The following is a 12,739-nucleotide window of genomic DNA, read 5'->3' on the forward strand; positions in this document are numbered from 1 at the left end:
AAGTCCTGATCAAAGATAACTCTGAAAGTTTATGGAGTGTTTTCTGATAATATTGCCTAAGGTGAATACAATTAGTCCAAGCACAGAACCTTGTGGAACTCGGTGACTAACGTTGGTGGCCATCAAGGCTTCATCGTTTACATATACAAACTGAGATCGATCTGATGAATAGCACTTAAACCAGCTTTGTGCAGTACCTTTTATGCAAATCGACTGATCTAGTCACTGTAATAGGATGTCATGATCAATGGTGTCAAATGCAGCACTAAGGTACTGTATGTACACATGTACTAACATACACTAAAAGGCACGCTCACGTGCACTCATTTTCACCAGATCAAAGAGAAGCTGGAATAGAAACTCTCTCAGAGGGAGAGAGATGTCATTCTCTGCTCAGGTGTCTGGAGATAATAATTGTGTGATGAGATATTAATGTTCCAAATATAGAAGCATCATGTTGAAGTGCCGCTGAGCTCCACCGCTGTCCGTACACTGCTCAATATGTACTTTATGTACTTTGTACCGTTGTTTTAATTGAAACTTGTTGTCTCCTCCAGCTCTCATCAGGAAGTCATGTTTGGGCCAATAACAGCGCCCGATCGACTTCAGACTTTTGATCGACACAAAAACATCTCGTTTTTACTGAAAGAGCTCGACAATCTGAGAGAGATGAACAAAAAGGTACAGATACACACTCATACATATACAGTATATATATAGATACAAACTCATATATGTATACAAATATACAGATATACACTCATATATATAAATATACAGATACACACTCATATGTATATAAATATACAGGTACACACTCATGGATATAAATATACAGGTACACGCACATATATACAGTATATACCAAGCCCGAAAGGCCTCCTTCTTCAGCTTGTCCACCACCGGGTTCTCGGCTTGCCGCCACGGCACCAATGACCTTCCGACTACAGCTCCTATCGGCCGTGTTCACAATAGAGAACACGGTCCACTTGGATTCCATGTCCCCAACCTCCCTCGGGATGTGTGAGATGTTCTTCCGGAGGTGGGAGTTGAAGACCTCCCGAAAGGATCCTCTGCCAGACGTTCCCAGTTCTCCCACTACACGTGTGGGCTTGCCAGGTCTTTTTAGCCTAGCACAGAAGTTCAATAGCGAGACACCACTCAGGTTCAGATCGGGCAGGCCTTTCCTCCCCATCACCCCTGCCAGGTTTCTCTGTCATTGCCCATGTGAGCGTTGAAGTCTCCCAGGAAAATATGGAGTCGGCAGGCGGTGCCCTTTCCAGGACCTCTCCCACCGACTCCAAGAAGGCCTGATGCTCTGAACTGTTAGTCAGAGCTTCCTTCCCGCAGGTGCAGGGAGGCGAACCTCTAGTTCTCCGGGGAAAACTCCAACATGGCGGCGCTCAGCCGGGGGCTCGATCAAGTTTATTTCTCTTTTAAACGTTGAGTTTGTGGGTTGCGAAGAATTGAAGAATTTGCCAGATCTTCTCTGCCAATGCCAAACAGCTGATTCTGGTATGGACTCCTGTTTTGAGCTTCCGGACCCCAAAGCTCATTGGAGGAAATCTCAATGCAGAGATATCAAGATGAGATTCTGCAACCAGCTGCAATCCAATTGCTCCCAGTCTGGGATTGAACTCCATCCTCCAAGATGACAACGCTCGCCCCCACATAGCGGGTTCATCAGAGACCTGCAGAGTCTGGGAGTAGAGAGACTGGAATGGCCTCCAGCAGTCTTGACCTCAACCAGCTGAACACTTGTTGACCAGGGTGCGGTTCATGCCAGAGTGACCAACTAAAGAACATGGCCAATATGTCTGGATTATTATATTATGTATTATTTCCTGGTTACTGATTGACTTCAATCATCAGTCCAACAGAGAAGAAATCATAGCAACAGCAGAATCAGCTGTTTGGCATTGGCATTGGGCTCAACCCTCATACTCAGCTGTGCTGCTCATCCCACAACTGATGCGTTTGAGGCGGCGCGAATAGTGCATTTGACGCGGGGCGAACAGAGTGAAGGACGCGGCGCGAATTCGCGCAAGTTGAAATATCCCAACTCTGGCAACAAAATCGCGTGAGTCATAGTTGCATCAGCCAATCAGCGTTGAGAATCAGCGTTGAGAATCAGCGTTGAGAAGCTCTGCCCGTCACCACCGCCGTCTTGCCGTTGCTGAATCAAACTGCTGCTGGTCCACCTGAAGTAGTGCTGGTAGCGGCTGGATAATATTATGAACCCAGACGCGATGGAGTTTGATGTTCCGACGTATGTGGAATTTACACAACACGTATAAAGCAGAACTAGTGGTTATTTCCATGGTGGATGGCGGCAACGGTATATATATATATATATATATATATATATATATATATATATATATATATATATATATATATATATTAGTGCTGTCAAACGATTAAAATATTTAATCGCGATTAATTGCATTTATGTCATAGTTAACTCGCGAATTTCAACATGAAAAAGTGGATTGGCTTGCTTTATGCAAATGTTTTATTTTATTGAAAAACAACTGCCAAACAGGGCGGTACAAAATAAAATTATAAAGTGCACATTTCAGGTAAACAAAGGCTTACAAAATAAAATTATAAAGTGCACATTTCAGGTAAACAAGGGCCTGAGAGAGAGAGATTTTTTTAGATTTTTACAAAAACACTTTATTTACATATTTTCAAAGTTTTACAAATACAATCAGTGTTAATGTAATAAATAACAATAAATACAATAGAATCCTTGTTCTACCGTTTCCCTTTCTTTTTAAAACACCATCAGTCAGTTAAAAAATGTGTAAAAGACAGTTGACCGGTCGAAACCTTGCACAGTGTCTTCTTAAAACACCACCGCTCTATGAACGACTCAAGGTCGGAGATGTGGTGATAAAAACAAAACTCGAGCCAGAGTCTTAACCGGAGGTTTGTCCTCCACATTGCCGCCGCTTCCTGCCCATCCCCATACTCGACCTGCCTCTTTCTGCTCGTGTAAATCGCCAGTTTAGCCTGGCCTGAGATGAAATTGAGGAGCTGCCCCTTGTTTTTTAAACTTTTGTTGTAGCCCACTCCCATAATAAAAATCCTCTCAGTAAAAACAACGCCGAAGCGTGTAAAAACCGATGTTAAAAGAGAGAAGAGGCTGGTGAGTCTCTTACACTCAGTAAAAACGTGGTAAACTGTCTCACGTACTCCGCAAAATGGGCATCCGCTAGAAACAGCTTGGTTAAGAACAGAGATATAAGCGTTCGTAGCGACGGCACCGTGGAGGATCCTCCACTGGAGGTCGCCTGTCCGTTTTTTGAGGGGGGAGGGCTTTGTATAGGAGCCTCCACTGCGGGCTGGGGCCATCTTATCCCCACTTCTTTGCCCACAGAGTGGGGGGTCTGCCGCTCAGTCCGACCTGGTGGATGCACTTCACACAGTTGCGGTAGAGAGTCTCTTTGTCTGCTTCGTATATAGTCAGTTTTGCAGGGTGTACGACTCTCAGAAGGGGGCCGGTCTTCTCTCCCAGGCCTGGGCTCAGGATGATGTCAGGGTAGGGGTCTGCAGTGTTGTTTCTGGTCTGGCTGCCCATCAGGAGGTGCCGGTCTTTCTGTGTTAGCCTCCGGGACCAGAGCCCCAGTATCCTCCCCGCCGCTCGGAGAAACTGCAGTCCCAGCAGACAGCCCAGGGCCTGGGCGTCGGTCAGTGCCGGCCCCACTGCATCCACCAGCTGCTGCAGGGTCAGGGTTCCAGACTGGGACAGCGCCGCCGTCAGGCCGTGTGTAGTGTGGTCGCTGACGTCCAGCCTGGCCCCATTGACCAGTGGTTCTCTCAACAACCAGTGCAGAGAGTTGGCTTCCGGGGACCTTTTGTGGTTAAAAAGGGCCCACGACTTGAAAACACCCTGATAAAAAGGAGGCAACATAGTTAATTTTAAGGATTTAGGATCCATTAAAAATAGAGCATCATCCAAACCCAGGTTATTGCCACGCCTCAGGATGCTGCTGGCCACATCTCTCCACACCAGATCTGCCGGGCCTGTGAGGTACCTTTGAATAAAACGCAATCTAAAAGTGGCAGTCCTGCTGGCCAGGTGGACAAGGCCCTGCCCCCCTCCTCCTTGGCTAAAAACACAACCCCCTGCGGCACCCAGTGCAGACCCCCCCAGAGGAAATCCACCATCTTTCTTTGGATCTCCGCAAGTAGGCCTGAGGGGGGGTCCACATAGGTTAGACGGTGCCACAGCTGGGATGCAACTAGGTTATTAAGAACCAGCACTCTCCCTCTAAGCGACATCTGGGGGAGCAGCCATTTCCATTTTTTAAGTTTCCCTTCAACCTTTTCTATGACGGTCTCCCAGTTCTTCTTTACTATATGGTCTGCTCCCAAAAACACCCCTAGGTACTTTAGACCTCCTCTCTTCCATTCTAGGTTTCGGGGGAGAACTGGGAGACCGCCGCGCCACTCACCGACAGCGAGGGCTTCACTTTTCCACCCAGTTGACCCTCGCTGCCGCTGTCGAGCTAAAATCCTCTACAATACCCACTAAAATATCGACCTCGTCCTGGTTCTTAATAAAAAATATAATATCATCTGCATAAGCAGATAAAATCAATCTTCCATTAAAACCTGGATAAAACAACCCCTGAGTGCTGGAATGTATTTTGTGGAGGAGAGGTTCAAGGGAGAGAGCGTAGAGCATCCCAGACAGAGCACAGCCCTGCCTGACCCCTCTACACACTCTAAACTCAGACTGAAAACCTCTAGGAAAGCTGGCTCTTCCTGGTATTCTGTGGAGTACAACTGTTGATAAAAGCTCACAGCTCACCCTCGTATCTGGCCCGGGTCCGTCAGCTCCTGCCCTGTGTCAGACAGCAGTGCGTGGATTACTTTCCCCTGCCCGTTCTTCTTCTCCAGACTGAAGAAATAGTGAGATGGAGCATCCATCTCGGTGATGCTCTGGAACCGGGACCTGACCAGGGCGCCTGCACTTTACTACCCAGCAGGTCGGCTAAAGCCATTTTTTTCTCTTTGAGGTTTTCAATATAACCTTGATTTCCTGTGGACTCACTTAAACGTTCTAGTTCCACTATATCGGTCTCTAGATCTTCCATAGATCTGGTGCTGTCTCGTGTGACGTTCAAAGTGTGCTGTTGACACAGTAGTCTTATTTGTGTCTTACCGTGGTCCCGTGGCGTAAAAAACGACTTCCCCTTCCCACTCCCTTCTCCAGTCAGACTGGTTGTTAAAATCACTGTGCGTTTCCTGTAAAAAGAGAACATCCATCATTTTCATTTTGGAAGTTTCATAGATAGACGTTCTCTTCTGGACGTCTCTGCCACCATTTACATTTAAAAGCCCTATTTTTAAAACATCCATGGTGTATAGAGTTAAAATGAGAACCAACCAATAAAACAAAAACCTAAAAAACCTTTCCGGTGGGAAAACCACCCAATAAACCACATTAAATTAATATATATATCTAAGGGGAAAAATAAATAAATCAAAAGAACCGCTCACTCACACGCGCTCACTCCCAGCATGCACGAGAGAGAGAGAGAGAGAGAGAGAGAGAGAAAGAGAGAGAGAGAGAGAGAGAGAGAGAGAGAGCGCTGTGAACATAGCAGTCAAACCTCTTATTTCGGAACAATGAACCGTAACAGTTAGGTTACCAATAAAAGGTAAGCCTCCTACTTCTTTGTTTTCAGCCAGCTACTCAAGCAGACAAGCCCATTGACATTTTCAGACAACAGTGAAGCCCGCTTCTAAGTACTTGCTTGCAAGGCGGGCCATTTCGCTGTGTGCCCCTTCATGTGTGGACCACCATTCCTGGGGACAGTCATCCTTGCCAATAAGAGGCCCTGCCTTGTAGCGCTCCAGACATTGCTCAATACTGTCCTCCTCGTTGGATGCGATGCGTATTATATCAGCTAGACCCTCGTCCTCCACAACATTAACAGGCCTGCACGCAGTAGCCACCCATTTAGCTATGGCTGCAATAAGTTTGTTCTTCGTTGTGGTGTCCATGTGTTTCTGACATCCATTCTTGTCTGGCTATGACGAGGGGGCGCAGAGTTAGCATCAGCTGTGTGCTTGGCCATCAAGTGGTATTTCAGACTGGATAGGCTACGATGATAGCTCAGTTCACAATGACAAATGGCACATACCACTCTTGTCAAGGGAACCACTTTTTGAAAGTAAATTTTCCATTCATTAGCGTCTTATCATTCATTTTGCCGTATCGCGCTCACCATTCATTCATTTCAAACAGCAACGTTAGCTTAGCTTCCAAGCCCAAACGGCGTGCCTATTGTTTTGCTTCCGGTTGAGCTACATCCGGCGTGGTGCTCGCGAAAAAATAAAAATAAAATATATATGCATATATATGTATATAACCCATTAACCCTTGCCTGTGTTTCAGCTGCAGGAGGAGCTGGTCAAGAAGGAGAAGGAGCTGCAGAGGAGGGAGGTGGAGGAGGAGCTGAGGGAGGAGCAGAGGGATGCTCGAGGCTGGGAGAGACCTGCAGGTAAGGCGGGAGGGGGGGGGGGGGCTTAGATGTACTGTATGTTTACTCTCCTCTTAATCAGATCTGATCCAACCTCAACTTAAATATTTTTATATTTTTCATGCACATGGTTAATGCCAACACACACACACACACACACACACACACACACACACACACACACACACACACACACACACACACACACACACACACAAATGTAATTCAATATATATTATTATATATTAAACATGTTTTCATTGTTGCTGAGGAGGAAAAAATATTTATAAAATCAACTTATTGATCTCAGGCAAATTAAATAGAACAATCATGTTTATAATATGAACACAGTGTACAATCATATAAAAGCTCCTTGACTCCTCACCTCCTTGACTCCTCAGCCATGTTGGAGGAGGTGTTAGCTGCTCAGAGAGACCGAGATCAGGCTCTGATGTCACGCCTCCTGCTGGCCAATGAGGAGCGAGATGAGGCTCTTCTTCGTGCACGCCACGTGCATCAGGAAGCTGAGTATGTACACAACACACACACACACACACACACACACACACACACACACACACACACACACACACACACACACACACACACACATTTACCTCCTGCTCTTCATTATTCACCTCCTCGTCCTCCTCTTCATTATTCTCGTCCTCCTCCTCTTCATTGTTCTCTTCCTCCTCCTCTTGATTATTCACTTCCTCCTCCCCCTCTTCATTATTCACCTCCTTCAACACCTCCTCCTCCTCCTCCTCCTCCTCCTCCTCCTCCTCCTCTTCATTATTCATCAGTGGTGGGCCGTCAGGGCCAGCTAAGACTTCTCTGCTGGCCGAAACAGAATCACAAAGTTATAGCTATTTTATAATTTAACTGTTTTTCACAAATACACTACATGTATTATAATTATCTCCTCCTCCTCCTCCTCTTCATTATTCTCCTCCTCCTCCTCCTCCTCTTCCTCCTCTCCCTCCTCTTCATTATTGACCTCCTCCTCCTCTTCATTATTCTCCTCCTCCTCCTCTTCATTATTCACCTACTCACTCGTTAAGAGCTGTGAAATGAGCTCTCGCCCTCCAAATAGAGCAGAAAATCTAATTACAGATAATACCCAAAGGATGGGGTAATTGATATTGGAGGCCACAGTCCTTTTTATGAGGGATGGAATATGGAGGAGCATGTTCCATCTGTCAGGACTGTGTGTGTGTGTGTGTGTGTGTGTGTGTGTGTGTGTGTGTGTGTGTGTGTGTGTGTGTGTGTGTGTGTGTGTGTGTGTTTTTCTAATGGAAAGAGGCGGCCTGTTTTACCTCTGTAAATGTGTGTGTTTGTTTAAGGCTGAAGTGTGTGTATGAATAATGTGAAGTTGCTTCAGGGTGTGTGTGTGTGTTCTCTCTTTTTGACATTTTATTCATCAAACAGAAAACATCGACATTGGTCAACCACTGAGAATTTCAGCAATAATTATTATGCCTAGAAAACATGAAGAATCAGTTGAGCTTCACATGAGATACAGTTAAGCAGCTTTACATGAGATACAGTGAAGCTGCTTTACATGAGATACAGTGAAACAGCTTTACATGAGATACAAAGAAGCAGCTTCACATGAGATATAAAGAAGCAGATTTACATGAGATATAAAGAAGCAGATTTACATGAGATACAGTGAAGCAGCTTTCCACAATGGATCCTCTTCTTCTTGGATCCTGCAGTTATGGCTGCAGGTGCGTGTGTGTGTGTGTGTGTGTGTGTGTGTGTGTGTGTGTGTGTGTGTGTGTGTGTGTGTGCGTGTGTGCGTGTGTGTCTGTGTGTGTGAGAGAGTGTTAATGAGGCAGCGGGCTGATCCGGGCTGGTGGCTGTAAGCCGGGTGTTAGAGAGCTTTATTGAAGGCGGCTGGTCTTTCATTACCTGCTGTTCCCTGCAGAGCAACCGCCTCGGCCACCTTATTACAGTTTATTACAGAAGGCAGTAGCAGCTAAATGAAAAGAGCTCCCGAGAGCAGACAGCAGATCAGCTGCTGCCGGCTGCACGTCCTCCATCATGAAGGGAGAAACAGACTCCAGAGCAGCTTCACGCCGCCTTTAAAATGACAGAGTTTCATGTGGACTTCAGGGAGCGACCGACCAAATTACTGCTCAGCTGCTGCAGCCGCGGCGCTCAGGTCATCTAACATCACCTTCCTCACCTTCCTCCCCCTCCTCTACTTCATCTACCGGCTGCACGGGTCCAGCTTTAATATGGTCAGTAGCCACACGGGGGGTGGGGGTGGGCAACTGTCGTCCACCCCTTCCACCTCACCCTCTTCCACCTCACCCTCCTCCATCTCACCCTCTTCCACCTCACCTTCCTCCACCTCACCCTCTTCCACCTCACCCTTCTCTACCTCATCCTCCTCTACCTCACTCTCCTCCACCTCACCCTCTTTTACCTCACCCTCCTCCACCTCACCCTCCTCTATCTCACCCTCCTCCTCCTCACACTCACATATTTCAACTCAAAAAGTTGAAGCTTATTCTAAAGTGTGTGTTTTTATTCAGTGTGGAGAAAGTTATCAACAGTTCTGCCACAAGTGTTTGTTTTCATGTTGTTGTTGTTGTTTACGCGTCCTTGAACAATGGACCAATGGGCTGTCTCTCTGCAGGCTGGAGCTCCTCCCCCAGGAGGACCCTGACGTGGTAAACATTTCTCTTCAGTAACAAACATGGCAGGCGGTTCTAGAGTCCGTTATTGATCGGGACGTTGTTATTTATTGATCAGCGCCGTTGTTGTTTATTGATCAGGATGTTGTTGTTTAGGACGTGGACGAGCTCCTTCGCTGTGTTTGTGACGCCGACTCCGTCCAGGAAGTCGAGCGGTTTGGTTCAGTTCTGGTTCAGCATCTACGGTTGTCAAGGCAACGGAGAAATGACATCACCGCTCAGGAGATGAAGGCTGTGATGGAGGAGAGAGACGGCTCCGTCGCCAAGGTGAGTCTGTTTACCTGTCTGTCTGTCTGTCTGTCTGTCTCTCTGTCTGTTTGCCTTCATAAAGCTTTTAATATTCAACTATACTGTATATTTATTTGTTGTACTCTGTGAACTTAAAAGAAACTTTGTTTCTTTTAAGTTTATTTTATATATATATATATATATATATATATATATATATATATATATATATATATATATATATATATATATATATGTATATATATATATGTATATACAGGTAAAAGCCAGTGAATTAGAATATTTTGAAAAACTTGATTTATTTCAGTAATTGCATTCAAAAGGTGTAACTTGTACATTATATTTATTCATTGCACACAGACTGATGCATTCAAATGTTTATTTCATTTAATTTTGATGATTTGAAGTGGCAACAAATGAAAATCCAAAATTACGTGTGTCACAAAATTAGAATATTACTTAAGGCTGATACAAAAAAGGGATTTTTAGAAATGTTGGCCAACTGAAAAGTATGAAAATGAAAAATATGAGCATGTACAATACTCAATACTTGGTTGGAGCTCCTTTTGCCTCAATTACTGCGTTAATGCGGCGTGGCATGGAGTCCATGAGTTTCTGGCACTGCTCAGGTGTTATGAGAGCCCAGGTTGCTCTGATAGTGGCCTTCAACTCTTCTGCGTTTTTGGGTCTGGCATTCTGCATCTTCCTTTTCACAATACCCCACAGATTTTCTATGGGGCTAAGGTCAGGGGAGTTGGCTGGCCAATTTAGAACAGAAATACCATGGTCCGTAAACCAGGCACGGGTAGATTTTGCGCTGTGTGCAGGCGCCAAGTCCTGTTGGAACTTGAAATCTCCATCTCCATAGAGCAGGTCAGCAGCAGGAAGCATGAAGTGCTCTAAAACTTGCTGGTATACGGCTGCGTTGACCCTGGATCTCAGGAAACAGAGTGGACCGACACCAGCAGATGACATGGCACCCTGTGCCTCTCCTGTCCTCCTCCAGACTCTGGGAGGCACAGGATCCACGTTGCCTGAAGTCTAGTGTAAAGTTTCCACCATCAGTGATGGTTTGGGGTGCCATGTCATCTGCTGGTGTCGGTCCACTCTGTTTCCTGAGATCCAGGGTCAACGCAGCCGTATACCAGCAAGTTTTAGAGCACTTCATGCTTCCTGCTGCTGACCTGCTCTATGGAGATGGAGATTTCAAGTTCCAACAGGACTTGGCGCCTGCACACAGCGCAAAATCTACCCGTGCCTGGTTTACGGACCATGGTATTTCTGTTCTAAATTGGCCAGCCAACTCCCCTGACCTTAGCCCCATAGAAAATCTGTGGGGTATTGTGAAAAGGAAGATGCAGAATGCCAGACCCAAAAACGCAGAAGAGTTGAAGGCCACTATCAGAGCAACCTGGGCTCTCATAACACCTGAGCAGTGCCAGAAACTCATGGACTCCATGCCACGCCGCATTAACGCAGTAATTGAGGCAAAAGGAGCTCCAACCAAGTATTGAGTATTGTACATGCTCATATTTTTCATTTTCATACTTTTCAGTTGGCCAACATTTCTAAAAATCCCTTTTTTGTATCAGCCTTAAGTAATATTCTAATTTTGTGACACACGTAATTTTGGATTTTCATTTGTTGCCACTTCAAATCATCAAAATTAAATGAAATAAACATTTGAATGCATCAGTCTGTGTGCAATGAATAAATATAATGTACAAGTTACACCTTTTGAATGCAATTACTGAAATAAATCAAGTTTTTCAAAATATTCTAATTCACTGGCTTTTACCTGTGTATATATATACATATCCATATCGAAGGAGTTCAAGTATCTCGGGGTCTTGTTCACGAGTGAGGGTAAGGTGGAGCGGGAGATCGACAGGCGGATCGGTGCAGCAGCAGTAAAACAGGCGCTGTACCGGTCTGTCTTGGTGAAGAGGGAGCTGAGCCGGAAGGCGAAGCGCTCCATTTACTGGTCGGTCTACGTTCCAACTCTCACCTATGGTCACAAACTCTGGGTCGTGACCGAAAGAACGAGATCTCGGATACAAGCGGCCGAGGTGAGCTTCTCCGTAGGGTGGCCGGGCTCAGCCTTAGAGATAGGGTAAGGAGCTCAGACATCAGGAGGGAGCTTCGAGTCGAGTCGCTGCTCCTTCGTGTCAAAAGGAGTCAGCTGAGGTGGTTCGGGCATCTAGTCAGGATGCCTCTTGGACGCCTCCCATTAGAGGTTTTCCAGGCACGTCCAACTGGTAGGAGGCCCCGGGGAAGACCGAGGACACGCTGGAGAGATTATATCTCCCGGCTGGCTTTGGAACGCCTCGGGATCCCCCAGAATGAGTTGGAAAGTGTTGCGGGTAAGAGAGAAGCCTGGGTCGGCCCGCTGAACCTGCTGCCACCGCCACCCGACCCCGGATAACATATATATTATTAGTATCAGCTAAATTGATGACTAGATTATTAATTAGTCGACCCACAGAATAATAATTTGACACTATTTTGATAATTGATTAATTGTTTTAACGTTCAAACAGAAAACGTGAAATATTTTTTCTTTGCCATATTGTAAACTAAATATTCTTACGTATTTTAAATATAAATATTGGTTCAGGTGTGCTGTGGTTTGAAACTGTGATCATGTGTCAGTCAATAATCAATAAGATAGGATGATAATAAAGTTGAAAGTCTCTCGTCGCTCCTCTGAGGGGTGTGTGTATATATATATATATATATATATAGACATATATATATGTATATATATATATATATATATATATATATATATATATATATATATATATATATATATATATATATAATATTATCTTGTTCACCTCACAGAGTTTATTACCGAAGCCTGCAGAGTCCAGGATTTATTACCCGCAATGCATCTGGGTTCATATACTCCTCTCTGTGGGAGGAAAAGATGAGAAGTGAGTCTGATGGAAGGATGACAGACAGGGGGAGGGGCTCCCAGCATGCAGTGCTCCACTGCATGCAGTGCCATGGTGACTGTTGTCACCATGGCAACGGACCTGCAGCAGCACCATGGCAACTGTTGTCAGGGGAGCAGACAAGGCATGAAGTGGTACTTTTGACTTTTGATGTTCACAAGTGTCCCTAAGCAAGACACCCAACCCCAAATTGCTTCCTGGGTGCCCCACCAGGGGCAGCCCACCACCCCCCACAACCAAGGATGGGTCAAATGCAGAGAATACATTTTATGTATGTATGTAAAAGTATGTACTATAACAAATACTTCTAAAAGAAAGAAAT

At 45.4% G+C, this 12,739-nt stretch overlaps 1 protein-coding gene across 1 annotated transcript in view; it reads left to right on the forward strand.

Annotated features, from left to right (window-relative positions):
* The first annotated feature begins 596 nt into the window (after positions 1-596).
* Positions 597-12,739, forward strand: part of mipol1 (mirror-image polydactyly 1) — a 31,344-nt gene continuing 19,201 nt past the window's right edge. Inside the window, exons 1-5 of the mRNA XM_079218397.1 lie at positions 597-681; positions 6,416-6,521; positions 6,902-7,028; positions 9,151-9,184; positions 9,305-9,475. Coding sequence (XP_079074523.1) covers positions 670-681; positions 6,416-6,521; positions 6,902-7,028; positions 9,151-9,184; positions 9,305-9,475 — 450 coding nt within the window. The 5' untranslated portion in view covers positions 597-669. The remainder of the gene's footprint in view (positions 682-6,415; positions 6,522-6,901; positions 7,029-9,150; positions 9,185-9,304; positions 9,476-12,739) is intronic.

Source organism: Taurulus bubalis (genome assembly GCF_910589615.1).
Source record: "Taurulus bubalis genome assembly, chromosome: 1".
Lineage (NCBI taxonomy): Eukaryota > Metazoa > Chordata > Actinopteri > Perciformes > Cottidae > Taurulus > Taurulus bubalis.